At 58.9% G+C, this 21008-nt stretch overlaps 2 protein-coding genes across 2 annotated transcripts in view; one reads left to right on the top strand and one right to left on the bottom strand.

Annotated features, from left to right (window-relative positions):
* The first annotated feature begins 1126 nt into the window (after nt 1-1126).
* On the top strand, nt 1127-2164 carry LOC104166642 (proteinase-activated receptor 2-like). The gene has a single exon (XM_009706652.1). It carries the CDS (start codon nt 1127-1129, stop codon nt 2162-2164), a length of 1038 nt encoding a protein of 345 aa, XP_009704954.1.
* A 912-nt stretch (nt 2165-3076) lies between these two features.
* The window catches only part of ARAP3 (ArfGAP with RhoGAP domain, ankyrin repeat and PH domain 3), a 19034-nt gene continuing 1102 nt past the window's right edge, over nt 3077-21008 (bottom strand). Inside the window, exons 2-33 of the mRNA XM_009706651.1 lie at nt 20425-20486; nt 20031-20104; nt 19727-19797; nt 15040-15309; nt 14723-14792; nt 13781-13901; nt 13384-13571; nt 12406-12512; nt 12100-12299; nt 11861-11946; nt 11516-11698; nt 11114-11276; nt 10686-10817; nt 10454-10607; nt 10193-10295; nt 9757-9955; nt 9605-9668; nt 9124-9287; nt 8755-8967; nt 8479-8584; nt 7790-7937; nt 7528-7596; nt 7160-7234; nt 6924-7038; nt 6635-6763; nt 6298-6431; nt 6058-6140; nt 5798-5833; nt 4964-5027; nt 4724-4861; nt 4355-4393; nt 3077-3643 (exon numbers count right to left, since the gene is read on the bottom strand). Of these exons, the coding sequence (XP_009704953.1) occupies nt 3077-3643; nt 4355-4393; nt 4724-4861; nt 4964-5027; nt 5798-5833; nt 6058-6140; nt 6298-6431; nt 6635-6763; nt 6924-7038; nt 7160-7234; nt 7528-7596; nt 7790-7937; nt 8479-8584; nt 8755-8967; nt 9124-9287; nt 9605-9668; nt 9757-9955; nt 10193-10295; nt 10454-10607; nt 10686-10817; nt 11114-11276; nt 11516-11698; nt 11861-11946; nt 12100-12299; nt 12406-12512; nt 13384-13571; nt 13781-13901; nt 14723-14792; nt 15040-15309; nt 19727-19797; nt 20031-20104; nt 20425-20486 (4327 nt within the window). The remainder of the gene's footprint in view (nt 3644-4354; nt 4394-4723; nt 4862-4963; nt 5028-5797; nt 5834-6057; nt 6141-6297; nt 6432-6634; nt 6764-6923; nt 7039-7159; nt 7235-7527; nt 7597-7789; nt 7938-8478; nt 8585-8754; nt 8968-9123; nt 9288-9604; nt 9669-9756; nt 9956-10192; nt 10296-10453; nt 10608-10685; nt 10818-11113; nt 11277-11515; nt 11699-11860; nt 11947-12099; nt 12300-12405; nt 12513-13383; nt 13572-13780; nt 13902-14722; nt 14793-15039; nt 15310-19726; nt 19798-20030; nt 20105-20424; nt 20487-21008) is intronic.

Here is a 21008-nt window from a genome sequence, read left to right as displayed (position 1 = left end):
TAGAGATGTCCCGGCTGGTCCCTTCACCCGGCTCTGCTGCTGTCTGCGTCACCCTCCTCCTCCTCGACTGTGCCTGGCTCAGCTCAGCCACCCCCAGTAAGTGCCTTCGTGGGTCTAGGGGGTGATGGGGCAGGGCTGGGGGACTTTGCTGGGACACTCTGACATTGCGTCCTGTGTTACTTAGAAGGGTTAGCTGGGTGTCATGGTGAAAGCTCAGGGCACTGCTCTGCTGCCTTCCCTGGGTGTCCATGTGGAAAACTTAAGTGAAGATCTGAAAGTCTGCCACCCCTGCCCCTTTGGGCAGTAAAAATCAGGTTACTGCTCTCGCAACCTGAATTTCTCCTGTTCCCTGGATGCAGAGAGGTGGCAGAGGTTGCTGGGAACCTGTTGGATGTAACTGGGCCCCCCCTGGGGCTGGGTCTCCTGGACGGAGTTTCTGGAACTGGGGGTGATATGCAGGGAAGAAGAAACTGGCTGTGTTTTTTTGAGCAAGCCAGAAAAGGAATGTGATCGTCAGTGGTCTGTCTGGTGTCCTGGGACCTTCCTGTTCTTTGCTTTTGTTCTGAGCACGCAGTAAAAACTTTCCGACCACAGGAAGATGGGGAGGTGTGCACAGCTCCGGCTGCGACGGGGGGCCGAGTTGGGGGGTTGGCCAGGAGGAGGAGGAGGCAGGAGCCCCGGTGGGAGAATATCTCCCATCCTGGCGTGGGTGGTCGTATCCTGATCCTGTCCTGGTGTGGGTTTCCCATCCTCCCTTTTGATCCTGCTGGACTGTGGGGGATCTGTTGTGCTGGGCTCGGTGGGAAAAGGGACGTTGGCAGAGCCGTGTGTCCCCGCAGCGGTGGGTGGGAGCAGAGCCCATCTGGGCTGCGGGCAGGGTGCCTGGCTGGTCTGGCACCGCCGCCGTGGCACTGCCAGGCAAGCGGCGTGAACAGCGCAGGATGTGGCACAGCTCCGCGTGGTGAAGGTGGCAGGATGTTAAGGGCCCTGAGTTGCCCCTACCTTGGGGCAGGGAGATGCCAGGTCCTGCATTTGCTGGTGGCTCTGCAGGGAGGAGTGACAGCTCCCGCGTGGTCCTGAGTGGGAAGGGCAGTGGGAAGGGGCTCTCGGCTGAGCCTAATGCCTTATGTCCTCCACAGTGCGTAAGAAAGGGCGAGTCTTGATCCCGCTCACCCCTCAAGAAGAAACCACCTGCCCCGCCGCCTCTGTGGAAGCTTTTCTCAACAGCACCCTCACCACCCGCCTCCTCCCTGCCCTCTACTCTGTTGTCCTGCTCGTGGGGTTGCCGGCCAACGCTCTGACCTGCTGGGTCCTGATGACCAACTTCAGGAAATCTTCCAGCACCCTCTTCCTGCTCAACCTGGCCTGTGCCGACCTGCTCTTTGTCCTCCTACTGCCCTTCAAGATCTCCTACCACCTCTTGGGCAATCACTGGCTCTTTGGGGACTACCTGTGCCGCACCATGGTGGCCTTCTTCTATGGGAACATGTACAGCTCCATCCTCTTCCTCACCTGCATCGGACTGGAGCGCTACATCTCTGTGGTGCACCCGTTCCTGTGGAAGCACTCCAACTGGACGTGGGGCAAGGCGGGCATCTGTGTGGGCATCTGGCTGGTGGTGGGGCTAGGCATGAGCCCTCTGCTTTTGCACCCCCAGACAAGTCATATCTCGAGCCTGAACATCACAACATGTCACGATGTGCTAGGAAAGGATAAGCACATGTTCCTCACCTACTATTTCCTCTCCCTGGTGGGGCTGGGCTTTGGCTTGCCCTTTGTGCTTGTGACCGTCTCCTACAGCTGCATCCTGGTGCGGCTGCTGGCCCAGGGGAGACGCTATAAGCAAGTGGTTCGTGTCCTGGCCCTGGTCCTCCTGGTCTTCATCTTCTGCTTCACGCCCAGCAATGTGCTGCTCTTCATCCACTACGTGCTGGAGGCCACGGGGTGCCACAACGTCACTTACATCTGGTACACCCTGGCCCTGGTCCTCAGTGCCTTCAACAACTGCTTCGATCCCTTCGTCTACTTCTACGTCTCTCAGGATTTTCGAGCCTGGGTCCGGGATGCAGGGAGCTGCTGCCTGAGGGGGCTCAAGACCTCGACAGGGAGGGACTCGAAGAAGGCAGCCTTGCCCCTGAGGTCCAGCGAGCAGAGCCAGCTGTAGGCAGGGCTAGGGGGTGCCGGGCTGTGTCCCCCCATCATGGGGAGCGGGAGGATCCTGCAGCCTGGTGCCCAGTACAAAGGGCCGTGCCGTCCCAGTCTGGCATCAGACTTGGGCAGAAAATCCCACCCTGGATCTGAGGTTCACTAGGACTTTGCAGTTTTTGCAGTTCTTCCGATGCCTCCAGCACTGCCCCCCTGTCCCATGGGTCCCCCGGCTGGGTGCCTGGCCCTGGCTCCCCTGTCTCCCTGCCCACTGGACCCCGACATCCCTCACCACTCCTCCTGCAGCGACCAAACCCTCCAGAGTACAAATAAACCTTTATTTCTCCCTGCTGGTGGAAGGAACAAGTATAAATACCCCAGCTGAGCAGGAGCTGTCCTCCATCGCCAGGACTACGCTCTGGGCACACACGGCCAGCCCTGCTCCTGTTGACCTCCTCCCATAAAATATGCCACAGTAGATGCAAGAAGGGAAGTGGGGGATGGCTTGGGTGTCCTGCCCCTGCCTCAAGGGCCCAGTGCTGGAGAGGGGACATCATGCTGTGTTCCCCCATGCTTGCAGGCATCTCATGCCGCCCTGCCTGATACCATGGCATGCTGTTGAAACATGCAGGAACATGCTTCCACTTTTATTTTCCCTTTTACTTGCTCCCCTCAGTGCTGGGCCTGATGACAGACGTGCCACCCACGATCGAGAGCACCTGCGGCAGCATCCCCAGCCCTCCCAAGAAGGGGTACCGTGGCTCAGCATCCTGGTCCCCACTAGTCTCTCGATCCCCACCAGCTCAGCCCCGGGGTCAGGAGGAGGAGGATGATGCGAGCTCCATGATGTGGGAGTGTGGGGTACCCACTGTTGCTGCCACCGAGTGCAACTTGACCCCTGGGTCAGTGGCCACCCCTTTGGCATGGCGGTTCATGTCACTGGCTGGCCTGACCCTGGTGACTGACCCTCGTTCTTCCTGAGGATGACACTGCTGAGCTCCTGGATGAGTTTGTTGTTGGCGGGTGAGGGAGGCTGCATGTTCCTCTTCCTGGGGATCTCCAGGGAGGTCTCTGTGCTGGATCTGTTCCCCGGTGTGACTGTCTGCTCCCAGTCCCTGTCCACCACCACGGAAGGCTCCACTTTCCTCTCCAGAGAGGCTGTTTTGGTGGGTCTGAGCCCCTGGGCTGGAGTTTTGTCACTCTCCAGGTTCAAGCCCCTTTCGAGGGACAGGGCTTTGGTGATGGAGGGATCCACCACCCTCTGGGCTGGGCTGGCAGGCAGCGAGGAGCGCAGTGATGTGGTTGCGGGCTGCTTGGGCAATGAGGCTGGCTTCTTGGACCTGTCCACGGGGGGCATGGCCGACAGGTCTTCCAACAGCCCCTGCCCCAGCTCCAGCGCAGCCAGCTCAGGGAAGTTGCCCACCTCCTCGTAGACAGGATCGATGTCTGCCTCCTTCTCCTGCTGCTCCTCCAGAGAGTCCTGGTGCATCTTCATGGGCTGGGGGAGGGCAGGAGGTCAGGGTGAGGAGCATTGTCTGCACTGCTCAGCTGTACCCCTCTGTGCCCCCTCACCTTGCCCTCCCAGTGCTCAGGCACTGCCCAGGAAGCCTTGCCCCCTCACCGTGGGGCTGATGTCTACAGGGAACCCACCCTCCATCAGGTCTCTTGGCTCAGGCACTATTGCCCTTTCTTCCCCATCGCTGATGGAGGGTGAGCTTTTTGGTCCCATGCTGAGGCATGGTCCATGCCACCAGGCTGTGGCACCAGCCCAGCATCCCTCAGCAGATGTGGTCTGGGGTGGGAAGGGCAGATGGGCACCCGTGCAGAGCACAAAGCCAGGTGAGGTGAGGTCCAGCCAAATGGCCACTGTGTAAATAACCTGATGGCAAGGAGGACCCAAACCTATTTCCTTGCATTTCTTACGTTGATCCCCTCTGAGCAACGCACACCCAATGGGAGAGGCTTTGGGAACTGGGTTGGACTGTAGTGGTCTTGCTTGCACCCACCAGGACCATGCAGGGACCCCCATCCCCAAGTATGGGAAGCACAGAGCAATGGGCACCCCCTCCTCTGCCACACAGCGTAGGCAGGATGGCCTGGGCATGTCTCTGAGTGCAGGTGGGATGCTGCAAGGGAGCCCTTGCTGCCGTAGCCAGGACGTACGGTGCAAAGCCAGCAATGGATGGGCTCCGTGTATGTGGGTACTTACAAAGAACATGGACAAAGTCCTTCGCGTGTGCAGGCGGCGCTAGAAACAGAGGAGACGGGCAGAGGTAAGCATGTGATAGCACGGAGCAGGGTCACGGATGCCTCGGCAGGGAGAGGACAGGCAGTGGGGTGCAGCAACCCACGTGCCCTCACAGGGCCCTGCACGCACAGAGAGCTGCCACAGACACGAGCACAGCACGCAGCACACACACCGCTGAGCACAGGGACACACACCCAAAGCGTCCATCGGTGCCAGGCAGCATGCACCCGCCTCCAGAGCCCTGGGGTGGGTGCATGGTCTCGGGATGGGTGCACGGACCTATGTGGGCGCAGGAGCACCCATGGACAGGGGTGGGTGCGGGGGCTTTACCAGGGTCTGGTTGGCGGAGAGCATGGTGGCATCGGTGCTGTCCCCATGCAGGGGCACCAGCGGCATGGTGCCGAACTTCTGCTTGGCGAGGTCGGAGGAGGAGCGCCGGCGCATGATCACAGGGCGCAGGTCATCGTGCTGTGCACAAGGACAGGGCAGGGAGGGGGGGTCATGCCAGGCTGCCCTGCCAGCCCCCTCCCATCCCAGCCCGGTTGGGTGGTGTGACCAGCCTGCACCCACCTGAGCCTTGAGGATGCTGGTGGTCCAGTCCCACAGCTCAGCCTGCCCTGAGCACACCAGGTACCTACAGAGGAGTCAGCTGAGAAGTTGCCAGGGAGCAGAACCAGTGGAGTCTACGACCCCTTGTCACCTTGCTTGTGCGCCCGGGGCTGTCAGGCACAACTACACCCAGTGGGGCTGCACCTCTGAAACTCTCTGCATGCCCAAATCGCTGCTTCAGGGCAAGGCAAGAGCTTGTTGGGCACCCGTGAGGCACCTCGGCTCAGCTGTCCTTGCTGCCCTTAGAAGAACATCTCAGCCTCATGTTAGGGGCAGGTGACGTGCATTGGCAGTGTCAAGGAAATGAGGACAGGATCAGCAGGATGCAGGGATGTGTCCAGGCACCCAGCAGTGCCAGGGAGGCCAGGCCAGGGACCCCAGCTCGGTGCAGGGTGCAGGAGCACCTGTCGTTGGGTGTGTGGGGACACAGAGCAGTGTTGGGTGAAGGCTGGCAGGCAGCACAGCCACGCGGGTGACACGCACATCTGGGCAGGGTGGGGAGGTCCCTCTGGAGCCTGGTGCTGGGTGCTTGCATCTCCCGGGGTGCTGTTGTGGATGGGGAAGCAGGAAGGGTGTGCGGTACGGAGATGGATTGCCCCTCGGCTCTAGCTCCCACCTCATGCCAGGGAGCATGTGGCCCCACCACTCTGTCCCTTGAGTGCCCCAGCCAGGCACCAGCTCTGCCCTGACCCCCAGGGCCCTGTAGGGGCTGTCCCCGACTGTCCCACTCCCACTAAAACTGGGGACAGATCTCAACATTCCCCCTGTCCTAGGATGGCAGGGGCAGATACTTACAGCTGCTGCTTCTCGAGGATCAGTGTGAAACCCCACCTGGGGAAAGGAAGAGACAGGCTGTGGGGCAGCATCACCAAGCTTAGACACAGCCTGAGGTCTGTGGTCAGTGCAGTGGGCGGCTGAGCTTGCCCCATGGGCCCAGGCTTGTCATGGCTTTGGGTCCCGATGAGGCTTGGCATGCTCCCAGCAGTTGGGTTCATGTGCTAGGTGCAGGGACCGAGGGATACCCCAGGGCCACAGACAGGGAAGGTCCCACTTACTGGGCTGGTGGCTTCAGCTTCTTCCTAATGCCCATGTAAACCTTGGCTGCATCCAGGGGCCACTCGCGCTCTGGCTTGACACTCTGGGGAAGGAGATCCATCAGGTCAGCCCAGCTTGGTGCCAGCCTCCTTGCCAGGAGAACAGCCACCACCGTGCCACCGCTGTCCCCAAGCTCCCTCTCCCTGCCTCTCCTCCCACCCTCGGGGCACAGGTCTATCCCCGAAGCATCCCCTGGGTACCCTCTTCTCCTTGAGCAGCAACAGCCTCCGGTCCTGGATGACGAAGTAGCGCTCCTGAAATTTGTTCCCCAGCAGTTTGGGAGGCTCCTCACGGCATTTCAGCAGCCCGCACTTGGGGGTCTCACGCTTGACACCTGCCCAGCCGGAGGGAGACGGGTGTCAGGGGGGCTGGGAGCATATGAGGGTGGCTGGGGTATTGCAGTGGGATCTCACTGTGGATCTCAAGGATGTGTCCCTGCCGGCTGCAGGGCAGTGGCTAGGGCAAGGGGAAGCTCAAGCAGAGCTGTCCCCTTCTGGCGACACCCCTAGAGGCTGGGACCCTTTGTGATTTCCTTACCTGTGAAGAGACAGCTGCCCTCCCCGATGGGGACCTTCTTCACCAGCAGGTATGCGGTGCTGGGCTCCGGGAGCTTGCACCACTGCAAAGCTTGCTCCAGCACCTTCTCCTTGGGGTGCAGGGGCCGTTCTGGGGAGGCAGGAACATTCACCACTGTGTCCCCTTCCCTGTGCCAGTCCTTGTCCCTTCTGCCACTGGCAGCAAGCTACCCCCCTGTACTCCACATCTCGTCCTCACCAGCCTGGCAATGCTGAGAGCATCACCCCAATGCCATTCCCACCATGCTCACCCAGCTCCCCGTTCTCCAGGGCCTCGAAGGTCAGCCAGATGTCCAGGCTGGCTGCCACGTTGCGCATCTCCCGCAACTGGTTGGTGAGCTCCTCTGCCGTCATCGTGGGGGACACCTGGGGCCAGACACACGGGCAGCTGTGGTGGGTGGTGGCAGGATGGGTCCCAGGGACAGGCTGTGCCATGAGCCTGCATCCCTCCTCGCTTCCTCTGGCACGGTCCTCCTTTAGGACTCACCTTCAGGGTGATGCAGCAGTCGGGCAGCTTCTGCTCCAGGTAAACCTCGATGATTAGGTCTCCTGCCTGTGAGAGCTGGGGGAAGAGTGGGTGGCATTGGTGTTGTGCTGGCATGGGTGCTGTGCACATCCCCTTTCCCCAGGAGCTGGCAACAGTGTCCCAGGGAGCTGGGGCTGCTTCTTCACTGAGCAGGAGCCTCAAGGCAATGGGTGAAGGGGAGACAAGTGGGGGAAGATCCTCCCTTAAATATCTGCTGTGGGGCAGTGAGGACCCAGAGTGGGCAGCTGGGAGTGCCCCCATGCTCCAGTCAGTCCCATCAGCCCAGGGGTCCCTGACATGATGGAGACTGGCAAGCACATCCCTGGTACCTGGGTGTCCTTCCAGGTGGTGATCAGACTGTTCTCCAGATCCATCTGGGATACCTGGTCCTCGTCAATCTGCCGGAGGAAGGGCACCCAGGGTGAGAAGGGAGACACATGGAGACAACATGAGGTGGGATATGGCTTGAGGACACATGGCCAGGACAGAGGGATGCAGGGAGAGGCAGAGGTGGGCAGTATGGGGGGATACAAGGGGAGATGGACAGACCCAACATGGAGGGGGCTGGCAAGGCCCCTGCAGGGAGCTTACATTGAAGATGCTGACGTAGTTGTCAATGAGGTCTTCCATCACCTTGACCTCATGCTCCCCTTTGCCATCAGTCTGGAAAAGGCTGGGTGCGAAGAGCAGTGACAGATTCTTGGTGCTCATCTGGTTGAGGTCTGCACATTTCTGCACCCTGGGACAAGGACAGAGATGAGGGGCTGATCCCACTCTGGATGGGGTTTCAGGCTCAGCCACCCTCCTCTGCCTCATACAAACTCTCCTGAAAAACAGCCCATTTTTCCCCAGCTCCCCAGCAGTGGGAACTTCAAGTCGGGCAGTTCCTGTTTCGAGAACCTCCAGCTGCCATCAAACCAGACAACAGCCCCACCTCATACTCTGAGTCGGTGATGGGAATTTGTTTTTTTCCCCTCTCTTTTGGGCACTGGGTGAAGTTTATGTCCTACAAGGGCGTGTTGCCTGCTCCCAGGCCTCTTGTCACTCCCCCCTGCTGCAGGATGACTTTGGGAATGTTTGACATGTCCCAAACCAGCATGGTCCAGCACATCTCGGCACCAGCTGGGGGGCTGGCGGGGCAGGCCACAGGCACTGTGTTCTTCTTGGCTTGCAGAGATGGGAGACAGCATTCCCTGGGTAGCGGGGAGACCCCACACTGCTGACTGGCCTTGGGGACCCTGGCTGGACCAGGAGACCCTACAGGGAGGTGGCTCACTGACCGGTAGAGGTGGCCAATGAGTGCAGCCAAGGTCTTGTGATTGAGGCGAGGCAGGCGATGAATGAGCTCCTTGTACCGCTCCAGGCGCTGGGGCTTCGAGGAGATTTCTGGAAGGAGGAAAATGAGTCATGGACCATTGCTGAATCCAGTAGATCCAGAGCTGACATGGCACCAGGGCTGGCACCAGGACTGGCACCAGGACCCGGCCCCGAGGGACATTGGTCCCAGGGGTCCCTGGCAGCCTAGCATGGGAGCAGAGGTGGGGAGAAGGAGGTACCTGCAGCCTCCTTCCAATGTGGGTGCAGCTCCAGGGTGAAGACGGGGTCTTCCAGCTCACGGAAGAACCTCTTCAGCACGTCAGTGACATCCTCGATGAAGTTGTCGTTGATGCGCAACTTGACGTTTCGGGCATCCCGCCGAAACTCCTCCATCAGTACCTTGATCCGGGACTTGGCTCCGTTCTTGCGATAAATCCCCTCATGCCGCAGCCCTGGGACAGGGACATGATGTCATGGGGGTCCAATCCTGCCCAAAGAATCCCTAACAGGGCTGGTGCCTCAAGATCAGTGCCTCCTGCCTGGACCCATTGGCCACACCACGTGTGTCGGAGGATGCTCTGGCTGTGCCACTGCAGCGCTGGGCTCACCGTACTGCGTGATGAAGGCGATGCAGCTGTCCACGATGATGGGAATGTCCCCTCGGCTCAGCTGCTGGTCCCGTAGCGCGTTACCCCGGCCCCCCGCTGATGCCTGGATGTCGGTGTACCATGCTGCCGAGTCTGCCCGCGACAAGCCCTGCAGGTAAAATGTCCTGAGAACAACAAGGGCAGAAAAGAGGGAATGAAGGTTGCCAAGGGGGCAGGTTATCCCCTCCTGCTTGTATGCACAGCCTGGCTCCGGGACAGGAAGCAAGGCACAGCCAGGCTGAGCCGAGGTACACCCTAACCTGGCGAGACACCCCAGACTGGGGTGACCTCTGTAAGCCCCTTAGCCACAGCCTTACTGTCCCAGTAACATCCTCACCATGGGTTTGGGTTCAGCATCAAGCCGCGGATGAGTCCCTTTGCCCTGGGCAGCCTGCTGAGGTTTCTTAGCTCATTTCCCATCATTCCCACAGCCAGGACTCACCTCCCCATCTCCACCAGGATTAGCAGCTCCTTCTTCTCTGGAGTCTCCGTGGGGGGAACCAAACCTGCATTGGGGTGAGAAGTAGAGGGGTCAGAGCCATGCATGGCCACCCACCACATAGTGCCTGTCCCGGGCTGCGGCACGGCACTCACTGAGCTCCTGCAGCCGCCGGAGGTTGATGCTGTCCTCAGCCCCATCATCCTCGGAGGGGCAGATGAAGAGGTGGGCTTTCTGCAGGATGAAGAAGGCCTGCTGCCACCGCTCGGGGTTGAGCATGCACTTGTAGCGCAGCTGGCCCACGCGCTGGAATTCGTAGCCCAACAGACAGTGACAGCTCACGGGCGTGAACCACTGTAGGATGGAGTAAGAGATAACCCAGGTAAAGACAGAGCTCGGCTGCCAAGCACAGACCCCCACAAGGATGGGGGCAGGTTGCCGGGGAGGATGGGAGCCCCTGCAAAGGGAAGGAGGGTGCTTGCCACAGAGGATGAAGAGCATGGGGAGCTGGGAGGAATCACAACAGGGAAGTGGAGACAGAGCCCAGGGACCCAGCAGTGGCACAGGGTGTCAGGCCTGGGGCTAGCTCACCTTGCCGATAGTGCTGGCCCAGGCTTGCAGTGTCTCAGGTCTGTCAGTTCCCAGTTGCTGCATTTTTTCCCCAGTGAGGAAGAGCTCGAGCGTGAAGCGAAACCTGCAGAGGACCAAGCAGCCCATCACCGCAGCCCCCTACCACGAACCTGCACCCAGAGCCAAGCCAGACCATTGTACCAAGCAGGGAGCAATGCCTATCCCTACTCTCTGCATGCCCACAGCTCTCTGGGCATGGAGGGGGGACACAGCTGGGGGTACCTTTCAGTGGGGCCGGGACTGGTGAGTGCCTGGGCTCTGCTCACGCCCAGGGAGATGAGGTCCCCACTCTCAATGTGTCCCAGGGGCTCAGTGCATTTCTCCGTCTCAAAGAAGAGCAGGGCTCTCTCCAGGGAGCACCACGTGCGCTGGAAGTCTGCAGGACCAGGGCAGGGGGTCAGTGACACCGGGGTGAGCACCCCACTGGCTGCCCTCACATACTCCCCATGCTTACCCTCTTTGCTCTTCTTGGCACCTGGGAACTTGGGGGGGCTCATGGCCCGGTAGAGGTACCCGCTGTGCATCACTGGCTGTGTGATCTCGTTGTAGACGCCCTCCAGACCTGGTTCCTGTGCACCAGGGCTCCCTGCGGGGAATGGAACCAAAGTGTGGGTACTAGAGGGGCAGAGAAACCCCACTCATGCAGATGTAGGCAAGGGGGTGTGCCAGGCTTGGGGTTCCCTGAAAAGAGGCTCCAGAGGAACCCACTGCCTTACCCCATCCCAAAAGAAGGGTGCAGTGGGGCAAATGAGTCCCCCAGGGAGCCACAGCACCTGATGTCCTGGCTGTCCCCAGCCTTAGGGTGTGTTGTGGGAGGGCAGGAGCAGTGGCAAGGAGGAAGGCCCCTCATCATAGCCAGACGGGCTTGAGGGTCCCCATTACCTGAATGGTTCCTGGGCCTTTTGTTCTTCGATTCCCACCAAAGGTCGGCCCCTGGGGTCACCTCGCAGGTGGCCGGATCAGCCACCAGCCCAACCTCTGAAGACGAGAAGAACTGCAGGATGGTCTTAAGCAGGGCTGGTCCTGTCACTGCAGCACACAGTGCCTAGGATGAGACAGGCACCTGTTAGGACCACATCCTGGCTCACAGAGACCCCCCAGCCTGCTGCCAGGCATGCTCGAAGCCAGGCAAAGCAAGACACAACCTCCCACCCAAGCCCACAGGAACTGCCTGGCACGAGGGTGCGGGTGCATGCAGCCAAGCAAAAGGTGTTGGCATCCCCAGAGCTCGGGGATGGTTCCCAGCAACCCAGCATCCTGCCTGCACCCCAAGGTGCTCCCTACCTGGAGCACATCCTCCTGAGTGGCATACTGGGGATGGGGCAGGCGGTATCGTCCTTCTCGGTACTTGCGGGAGATGAAGTCCCGTCTCTGCTCGGCGCTGGCATCTGGGTAGAGGGCCTCAGCAGTGGGGAGGCGAGCGGCCCAAAACCGGTTGGCTCGATCATTTCCCAGCATGATGAAGAGCTGCAGGAGAGTCCCATGGTCATGGTGACACCAGGGCCAGTTGGGAGGAGCAGGATGCCCAGCATCCCTGCATCCTGGGAGAGATTGTTCCCTGCCCAGAGAAGCAGCCTGCTCCCTGGGCATGCCGTGCCAGCCTCAGTGCCCTACCGTGAGTGCCTCTACCTGTACGATTTCATTGGACCAGACGCTGGTGTCAAGCTTCAGACTTTGCACCTTGGAAATATTGGAGCCCAGACTGCGGTGCTGCCCTGTGGGGAGGAGGAGAGTGAACACCCCTTGATCCTGCCAGGGGAACTGGTACCCAAGTCACACCCATACCTTAGCCAGCACCCTGTCTGCCCAGGTAGGCCCAGTCCACACCTGTTGGGACCCCCGTGTGCCTCCCAGGGAGATGTACTGGCCTGCACACTGCTTGCAGATGACCACGCAGAGGTTGATGGATGCCCAGTCGGGACTCTGAGCCCAGCAGTCAGCACAGTATTTGTTGGCTTTGTTGGACCAGATCTTCTCTGCCACCTCGTAGTCGTAGAGCATCTCAGCTATGGCCTCCTGCAGGGCCTCCATCCACTCCCGCTTCTCTCGCTCCGATTCTGCCACGAAGCTATGAGCACCAGCACAGCCAAAACTCAGGGGCCTTGAGCAACCAGCACCCATGTCCAGCACCCAGCTGCTCCCCCAACCTCATCCCACCCGAACACCTGGGATACCTGAATACTTTGAAGGGGGTGATGAGTTCGAAGCTGCGGTTCTTGGCTTCACGGATGGTGGAGCCACGCATCTCAATCAAGCAGATGCCAATGCCCATTTTAAAGAACTGCAATTCAGAGTGACACTGGTGTTGCCTCTGTGGCACCGTGGCTGCAGTGGACACACCACCCCAGGTGTGCTCATGACGCCGGGGCTGGAGCCAGGGAGCTGCATGTGGCACCCCCAGCATCCCATCCCTGCTTTGCCTGGACAAGCCAGACCTGATACCCTGCTACATCTCTCAACCATCTCATGTGGGCTGACATAAAGCATCCTGCAAATACATTATGCCTGAAATGAAAGGCAAGTTCTGCCCACAGCCCCTGAAACCTGGCCGTTCAAGTCCCTCTGTTTTGGAGACTTGAGTCCATGCTGCGTCAGGCGCACTCATAAAGCAAAGATCAACTTGAGCTGAAACCACAGAGCCTTGATGATGCTTAGTGCACTCCAGGCAAACAGGAAACGAGGTGACCCGAAAAAAAAACAAGAGTGCTGAGAAAATTCAGCAGGCTGGAGATGGGGAGCAGGCAGGGTGCGATGGGTTGGCAGAGATCTGTTGCCTCCCAAGCCTGCATTGCAGCAGATATGTTTGCTGGTGATTTCGTGGTCATTGATCCACCTGTCCTGTGGTGTATTGGGATGCTTTGATGCAACTAAGACCTACGTGCCTGGCAGAGATGAAGATAATTTGGTGATAGCGAGGGGATTGCAGGCGGGGGTCCACTCCTAGTACCCGCTGCATCTCCAAGCTCAGGTTTCCACTACAGCTGCCCTGTGCAGGACCTCCAGCTTCCTGCTCTGCCATTCCCTTTCTCCTGCCTGTCCTTTTCCTCTCGGCCCTCCCCTTGGCACAGGCCCTGGCTACATTCCCTCCATCCCTCCCATCCACCACTGGCACAGTCCTCTGCGCCGACGGCGTGTCTGCTCTGGCCACCAACCTGCTCGCTCTTGTACAGCCACATCTCAGGCAGGCTCAGGGCTGCGAACACCTTGGACTTCTGGCCCTTCAGCTCCAGGGTGCCTGACTTCTGGCAGTGAGCAGTGTTGGCGGGCCGGGGCCGGGACCCCACCAGGCGCTGGTCCATCACCTTCTTCTGCAGCGTGGAGCACCACTCATTCCTCTGGACTGGGGACCAGGCATGAGGGAGCAGGTCTAAGCCCTTCCCAACAGCCCTGGCATAGAGCAGAGCACCCGACAGACATGGCAGGGGAGAGGTCCCCTCGCTCATGGTGGCTGGATGCTTTGGGGATGGAGTGAAAGTTGGCTGGAGGAGGGAGGCAGGGACAGGACGGTTCTTTGGGGACTGGTGGGCCCTGACCTGGGTCTTCACTTACCCTCGTTCTCGGCACGGAAGACAAAGATCCGGTGGCTGGTGAATACCTGGAACTTGTTGTCCTTGGTGGGGCGAGCCATCTCGATCACAGACAGTGGGATCACCCCCTTGGGGTAGGGCTCCTAGAATGAGCCCCAGACATGTTTACCCCCCCTTTGCTCTTCCTGTGGGGCACCTCCATAACCCGGCCACCCCAGCATCTGCCTTGCTGGGCACCCTGGCACTATAACCATAGGGGTAAGGGGATGTGGCAGGGATGCCTACAATTTTTTTTGCTCTGAGGCCATGTACCTGTTTCTGCATGGGTGTCACTGATGTGGGTCCAACCTGGTTGGCTGTGCTCTGGGACTGGGGCAGCAGTGCCCATCACCCCAGGTGTGTGTGGCAGCCACCAGTACCCTGCAGCAGGCCTAACGGGGCCCTGACGATCCCCCCACCCCGGAAGGATGAGAGGATGTGGGACAGGAAAGGGTTGTTGACTCATCCCACGCACCTAACCCACAGCTAGAAAAGCTCCTCCATGCACCACATCCTCCACATCCCCCTGGTGCTTGACTGGGTCCTGCCTCATAGCACAGCCCTGGGGGACACCAGTAGCTGGGCAAGAGCTGAGGATTCAGGTAGGGATGGGTCTGTGGCTGGGATCCAGAGATCCTCCATTTTCAGTCTGCCTCAGGGAGCCAGCAGGACCCCCCTTGCCTGCTCCCTGTTGACAGAGGAACCCTCGCTACCCCGGGCTTCCCACGGTGTGAGGTTGTGTTCAGAGCCCACCAGGCACAAGGACCACGGTTGCTCCACCCCGGCAATGGTAAAGCGGTGCTGGGTCCTACCAGAAGGACAAGGGGAAGCAAAGGGGATATAGCAGCTCACGTGGTGTCAAGGTACCCTGTTTAGGCAGCATGGTGCAGCCTCCCCACCCTGCCCGCATCCTGCCTCGTCGTACCTTCTCACTGCTGAAGTACATCAGGTTCTTCCCATCGAAACGGACGTAGCGCCTCTGGAAGACATAGTTCCTGTTGGGATGGCAGAAAAACAGGGCTGTTGGGAAGAGGATGATTCCCGTGAGGACCCCACATCTGTTCACATACCCCCTGTTCCCCCAAGGATGGCTGCACAGAGACCCTTGCAGCACAGCTGGGGCAGCCAAGAGGATCCTCCTCCTGTGGGGAGGTCTGGTTGCCCCAGTAACATGGTGACCAGCGTGCCCACCTCACCAGCCTTGCCCAGGGAGACTTTACCTATGGGGACTGTCACACATACCCCTGTGGGGAGAGCTTGTCCAGCCAGCCACTGAGCATGGTGGGTCGGGGCTCAGAGAGCGACGTGAAGCTGGCGTAAGGGGAGATGGTGAGGTCGTCCAGGACCTCGTCTGGGTAGAGATGGGATGGCAGGCTGAATGGGGCACCTTCAGCCCGCGGTGCCTCCACTGTGGAGTACCCCTCTGTGTCATTCTGGATGATGCGATTGATGAGCCGGGACCGGGTCTCCTCATCCTCGCTCCTTCCCTCGCTGCTGCACTCGCTGCTCGTCCTGTGAGAAATGGGGCAGTGCGGGAATCCGGCTGCAGCAGCACGGATGTTCACTGTGCAGGGTCCTGGTCAATGCCATCCAATTTGGGGATGCCTCACACTGCTCCTGGCCCCATCCTGAGCTCCCCAGAGCACCCAGTTGCAGGGTGGGACAAGGGCTCAGCACTCATGAACCCTGTGGCCACCAGCAGCTCAAGGTTCCGCCAGTCCTACATGATGGCAAGACTGGGGCTAGCTGGCAAAATGGGCTTCCCCACTTTGGGTAATACGGCACAGACCACCACACATCTCCAAACCCCTGGAATCACCTCCTTCCCCTCTTCACTCCACAGGCAGCAAACCAAAGCCTGGCAGCTCCCGAGTCCCACGTCCTGCTCCCTGCCGTACACCCACCCCAGCTACCTCCTCGCCAGGGGTCTCAGCTTGCCCTCTCCCGCTACCCCTCACGGTCGTTCTGCCACGACATCCTCCCGCCTGCTCTGTGTCCAGCCGAAATATTTTGCAAAGGGATTGGGGTGGACAGATGGGTCGGTGGTGCTCCTGCATCCATCTCCTTTTCTTGGGAAGCCATGCAGTTAAAACCCGCAGCCAGGCCTGGTGAGACTATCCAGCCATAACAATAAAAGGAAATTATAAAAATAAACTGCTAAGCCTGCCCCTTCCCCTCAGCCCTCTCAGCCAGATGTTTCTCTTTCCCCAAAAAGGAAATGTGCTGGAAAATGTCTGACAGTCCCAGGAGCTCACAGGCAAGCTGACCGGGTGCAATGAAGATGGGCAGGAAGAAAGTCACTGCAGCTGGGACACCAGCAGAAGAGGACTCGTGCCACTGGGTCACTTGTGGCATCCAGTGCCGGCATGAAGAAAAGGATCCAAGAAAGGCAACAAAGATGGTCCAAGCCCTCTCATAGCTTCTGTCTGAGGAGCACCTGAGCAAACTGGGCATCTCCAGTGGAGAAAGGGTGAGGGATGGGGACATCTGAAGTTGTGAGTGGCATGAGGAAGGCAGAAAGACATCTCCTGGCCACCACTGCTTCAGTCACAGCAGCTGGGTGACATCAGATAAAACCAAGAGCAAGGTGTAGAACCACATGGGAAAGGAGCAGCTGACCTGTGGGACTCCTTGCTTTGAGACGTTGTAGAAGGAGAAATTTATGGAGGAGAAACCCACTGCAGGGTACTGAATATGAGAAACTACCTCCAGCACAAATCCACATGCTAGAAATGCATTTGGACCACGAGATTGACCCTGAACACCTCCCCTCATCATAAATTCCCCAAACACCTGGTTTTGAGCACTGTCTCATTGTAGGAACCAAGGCAATATGTGGACCTGTGCTTTGACCCTGGACAGGCACCTTACGAGGCCCTCGTACGTCAAATATCCCTGGACCCTGTGGGACAGAAGCAGAACCTGGTCTCCCTAGAAGGATGTTGGGCTGGAGCCATCCAAGCGAGGGGTTGGCTCTGGAGAAGTGGGATGGTGTATGGGGCTGAGGAGGTGGGTGGAGAGGGAAAATGGCCTGTTTGGCTCCAGTGTCTCCAAGAAAGACAAGAAACGGCCATGGGTGGCTTGGAGGTTGAGAGCACAATGAAAATTGCTGTTTAATTAGGATAACAGAGCCTTGGCAGGGCGATTCATCTGACTGGAGTCCTAGCCTGGTGTCCAGCTTCTTCAGGAGGGACTGGCCAGGGAGCAGAATAGCTGGAGGACTCTCTACATCACAGGCAGACATCAGCCTTGAGTGCCAGAGCTGAGTGGGAGACAGACCCACCAAATACGTCGGGGCAAGAGAAAAAGGGGAAAAATCCATGACAACCCTTTCCTGAGCCATGATTTACAGCCACTGAAATCACAAAGAGCTGGAGGACAAGCAGCATCTGGCAGGGGTAAGCAAAGCCCATGGCCCGGCTGGTGTGAGGTCTGTCAGCATCCCAGGAGAATGTCAAGACTCAGACCAATTCCCACCTCCACCCTTGAGGCTGACAGAAGGAAGCCTCCAAATAAGTCTGCAAAGGCCGAGTCATATCCCTTTTCAGGTGGTGTCAGGCAGTGAAGACAACTAACCTTAGGGCCAAATGAGTCCCCAGGGCATGGGGAGGGTATTTCCAGGTCAGCTGAGCCTGGAGGATGATACCTGAGGTGTACCGAGTTGGGGCAGTCTCAGCCTGACTGTGCTCACATGGGAGATCTCGTGGAGGATGGAAGATGGGTGATGGAAGAAAGGGATCTGCTGGTGGTGAGGGGATCAAAGAGCTGCTGCTGGATCTGGTTACTTCAACTGGGGATCATGGGTCAGACAATCAACCTGTGAGTGGGCACCTGGAGGTAGGTAGGGAGATAAGGAACAAGCTGTCAAGGACACACCATTCACAGTGTTTCTTCTCCTGCGGAGAAGATGTCTTGAGGCATGGGAAGAAGCATTCTGGGTAGGTATCTGCCTGAGGATCATCTGATCGCAGGTCTTGATGCAAGCCAGGCCAGGGTCCACCATCCTCAGCATGTTGCCTGACAAGTCGCTGTCTGAAAGAGTCTCCCGAGCTCCATGGGGTGACATGGGCACTGCTGTGCCATCGTCTCTCTCCTGCTGGGACTGATGTCTGAAGTGGGGCAGATGCTGTCCTCCATACCAGCATTTCAGGGGGCTGAGCATCACCAGCTTGGATGAAGGTGCTCAGCGTCAGAGCGGGCGAATCCCACCCTACACTCCAGGGTCTGCTGGACCCTCAGACATTCAGTTCCCAGTTTTAAGGGGAAATTCTCATTCCTCTTCCTCTTTGCTCAGGTTATCTCGTTGCTGGCCGAGGTGGCTCTGCCCATCTCCAACATTGACATTCACTGCCCAGACCCAAAGCCAGAGAGTAGCGCCGTCCAGACAAAATTCCCCCAGAACAGGGTGAGAGGGGATATCTCAGGTAGGAGGTAGATATTGTGCCAAAGGGGCAGGAGAGCCTCTCTGAAGTTTGAGAGTGGGAAATATTTCCCATAATGAGCGGGTTGGTGGGCTGCAGGAGATGCTCACATTGTCCCCAGTGACCAGGTGCCAGCCAGCAGGATGAGGATCTGGCTGAACTGGAGAAACACCAGTGTTAAAGATGAGGATCAGGAGGTCCCACAGAGGCAGGGACTGACCAGCAGCGGTTTTTCTGAGCAGGAGCCCAGAGCTCTGCTCCAGTGGGATTGCGGTCAGACCAGTGGGACTGGTCAGGGGAGGAAAGCCTTGGAGAATTTGGCCGATGGGGCCCAGGAGCACAATGCAAAAGGTTTTCAAAGGCTTTTCTATCTCTTGTTCAGCTCCCCACACCTCAACCACCTCAGTGCTCAGGCTAGGAGAAAAAAACCCTGTGAACTGCTGCCTCTGTCACTCTGCTGACAGTCACACACTATCTCTTCTCAGCAAAACCAGGCTGCAAAGTCACTGGTGGGTCCAGGGCTGCAAATGCCTGTCCAATGCCCTTGGGATGCTCTGAATCCCAGCTCCCTGGAAGCCACTGGATGGAGACCGTGACCCATTAACCAGCACCCACTCTGAACTGCTGGTTCAGAGGCTCCATGGCAGATTTCAGTATTTCGGTTTACAAAACTCCTGTTCCCAGGTATTTGCAGTTCCCCACCCATGGCCCGTGTTGGCTCTCATCTTGCTGCAACATCTGCCTGAATGTGATGTTGGATCAGGCTACACTGCAGTGACTCGCACCCAGAGCAAGAGATGGGCTGGACGGACCAACACTGGGCCCAGAAAGGCAGGGGCATGGGGATGCACTGGTTGGCAAGGCCACGGGCAGATCTGAAGGACACAGAGCTGAAGCTCACCTCCTCCTCTCTAAGCAACACAGGAAAAGGAACCCTCCCCATCCGAAATGGGAAGAGCAGCTTTCCTTCCTCTTTCTAAGATGCTATCAGGAGTTATGGAAAGTACATTTCAAAAGCTTTTTTAAGGTGCCCCTCACAATGTCACTGTCCACCACAGTGTGAGAGATCAGCAAATTCTGATCTAATGATGCTGGAGCCTTTGGAGGTCTCACATCCCTTCTTCTGGAGCTCAGAACCATCCCATTTCTGAGCAATCCCTCTCTCCCGTGGTGTTTCCCTGCTTGCAGCTGTCAAATCCAGGCTCTGCCTGGTGTGCAGGTGCCCAGTGACACTGGCACTGCACCAACTGTGCACCCAGAGCATCTGTTGGCAAGCACTGTCCTCCTGAGGGCCACCCACCAGCACAGCTCCTTCTCATCTCTGAGCCCATCGGCTCTTCTTGAGACTGCTGATCTGATCCTAGATGATCCTGATTGCCTCTACAGTGGGGGAAAAGCCCCCACCGCCTCTCAAGCTGTCCCCAGGGGTGTCCCCTGTCCCCCTGGCATCTAAACCCTGGACCCCGAGCCCAGCCCAGCCCCTGCAGCCCACAGGAGGTGATCCCTACCTGCACGCTTCTCGCTCCAGGTCCAGCTCGGACACAGCCTCGTAGCTCTGATCAGAGGAGATGTCAACACCCTAGGAGGAGAGATTGGTCACATCTCCTCTCTCCTGTGCCTTTTCCCATCCCAGACCTCCTCAACCTGCCTGGTCCACTGCTTGGGGGCTCAGCCTGTGACTCCCACCCCAGAAGTGATGCTCTGCCAGTCACTGCTGGGCACCACAGTCTCACCAGCTCCCTACTTGGCAGTAGCTGGTGGGATGCAGAGTGACGGCAGGGGACAGCCATCATCCCCACATTCTCCTCTCACCTTCTGCTCCCGGGATGGGGCTACATGCCCAAAGATCGTCTCGCTGTAGGGGTTGACGGGCTGCTCGACGACCTCTGTGGGCAGAGACATAGGAGGGAAAGGCAGTCAGCAGAGCCTGCTGTGGGGCAGCTACCAGCCAGGACTGCCAGCCCTGGAGGGGGACCTCTCAACTGAGCCCATCGCAGTGCACCCCAACATCCAGTGCATCTGGTATAACAGAGTTGTGTGGGGCTGGGCCCTGCCTTGGCCCCAGGGCCACCCCAGTCCTTGAGTGAGGCAGGAGCATGGAGTAGGACCTGGGGGAAAGGCAGGGTGTGTGGGTGTCCCCCTCACCCCACTTGCTTGGGGACACTGGGAGGTCCCCAGTGTGCACCGATGCCCTCGGGGGTCTCACCTGGCTTGCTGATGGGTCTCTGTGGGATGGGGGGCAGACCCCCGCCGGGCCAGCTGGGACTGCTGGAAAACAAAAGGGGGGTTACTGGGGCTGTGGCTGGGATGGGGTGAGAGCCTGAGATGCTTTTCCGCCCTGTTTACCCCTCTGGTTTACTTGGGCTAGAGGTTGCGCCTGACCAGGGTTGAGCCCAGCTTTGTCCCTCTGGGATGTGTAGCATCCCCTCCCTGCTCCCAGTGCCCTCCTTGCTCCCTTCCCCTCCCCACCCTAGGACCTGTCAGGCTGTGTTTCCTGGGGCTGCTGGGCATTTCCCATCCCAGTTCGACCCCTCTAACATCTCTCACCTTGCTCCCAGCAGGAACCAACCCCAGACCCCTCACTCCACCATTCCCTCACCATGCCGGGGAACCCCAGCTGTGCTGCCTTGGGGTGGGGTGGGGGACAAAGAAAGGGCAGCAGCCTCTTCCCCCAACCAGGCTGAGCCATCCAGGGGCCCAGGGCCACCCTGTCAGCTCAGAGGGATCCCAGCTGTCCCACGGGACTGCTCCGTGAAGAGCCTGGGAAGGCAAAGGGGAGGGTGGTGAAAG

This window comes from Cariama cristata, unplaced genomic scaffold (genome assembly GCF_000690535.1).
Source record: "Cariama cristata isolate BGI_N322 unplaced genomic scaffold, ASM69053v1 scaffold18898, whole genome shotgun sequence".
Lineage (NCBI taxonomy): Eukaryota > Metazoa > Chordata > Aves > Cariamiformes > Cariamidae > Cariama > Cariama cristata.
This window is presented reverse-complemented; position numbering and strand designations above follow the sequence as displayed.

Excerpts from the sequence above, each read along its gene's own strand:
- LOC104166642 (XM_009706652.1), top strand. The coding sequence starts at position 1,127 with ATGTCCTCCACAGTGCGTAAGAAAGGGCGAGTCTTGATCCCGCTCACC.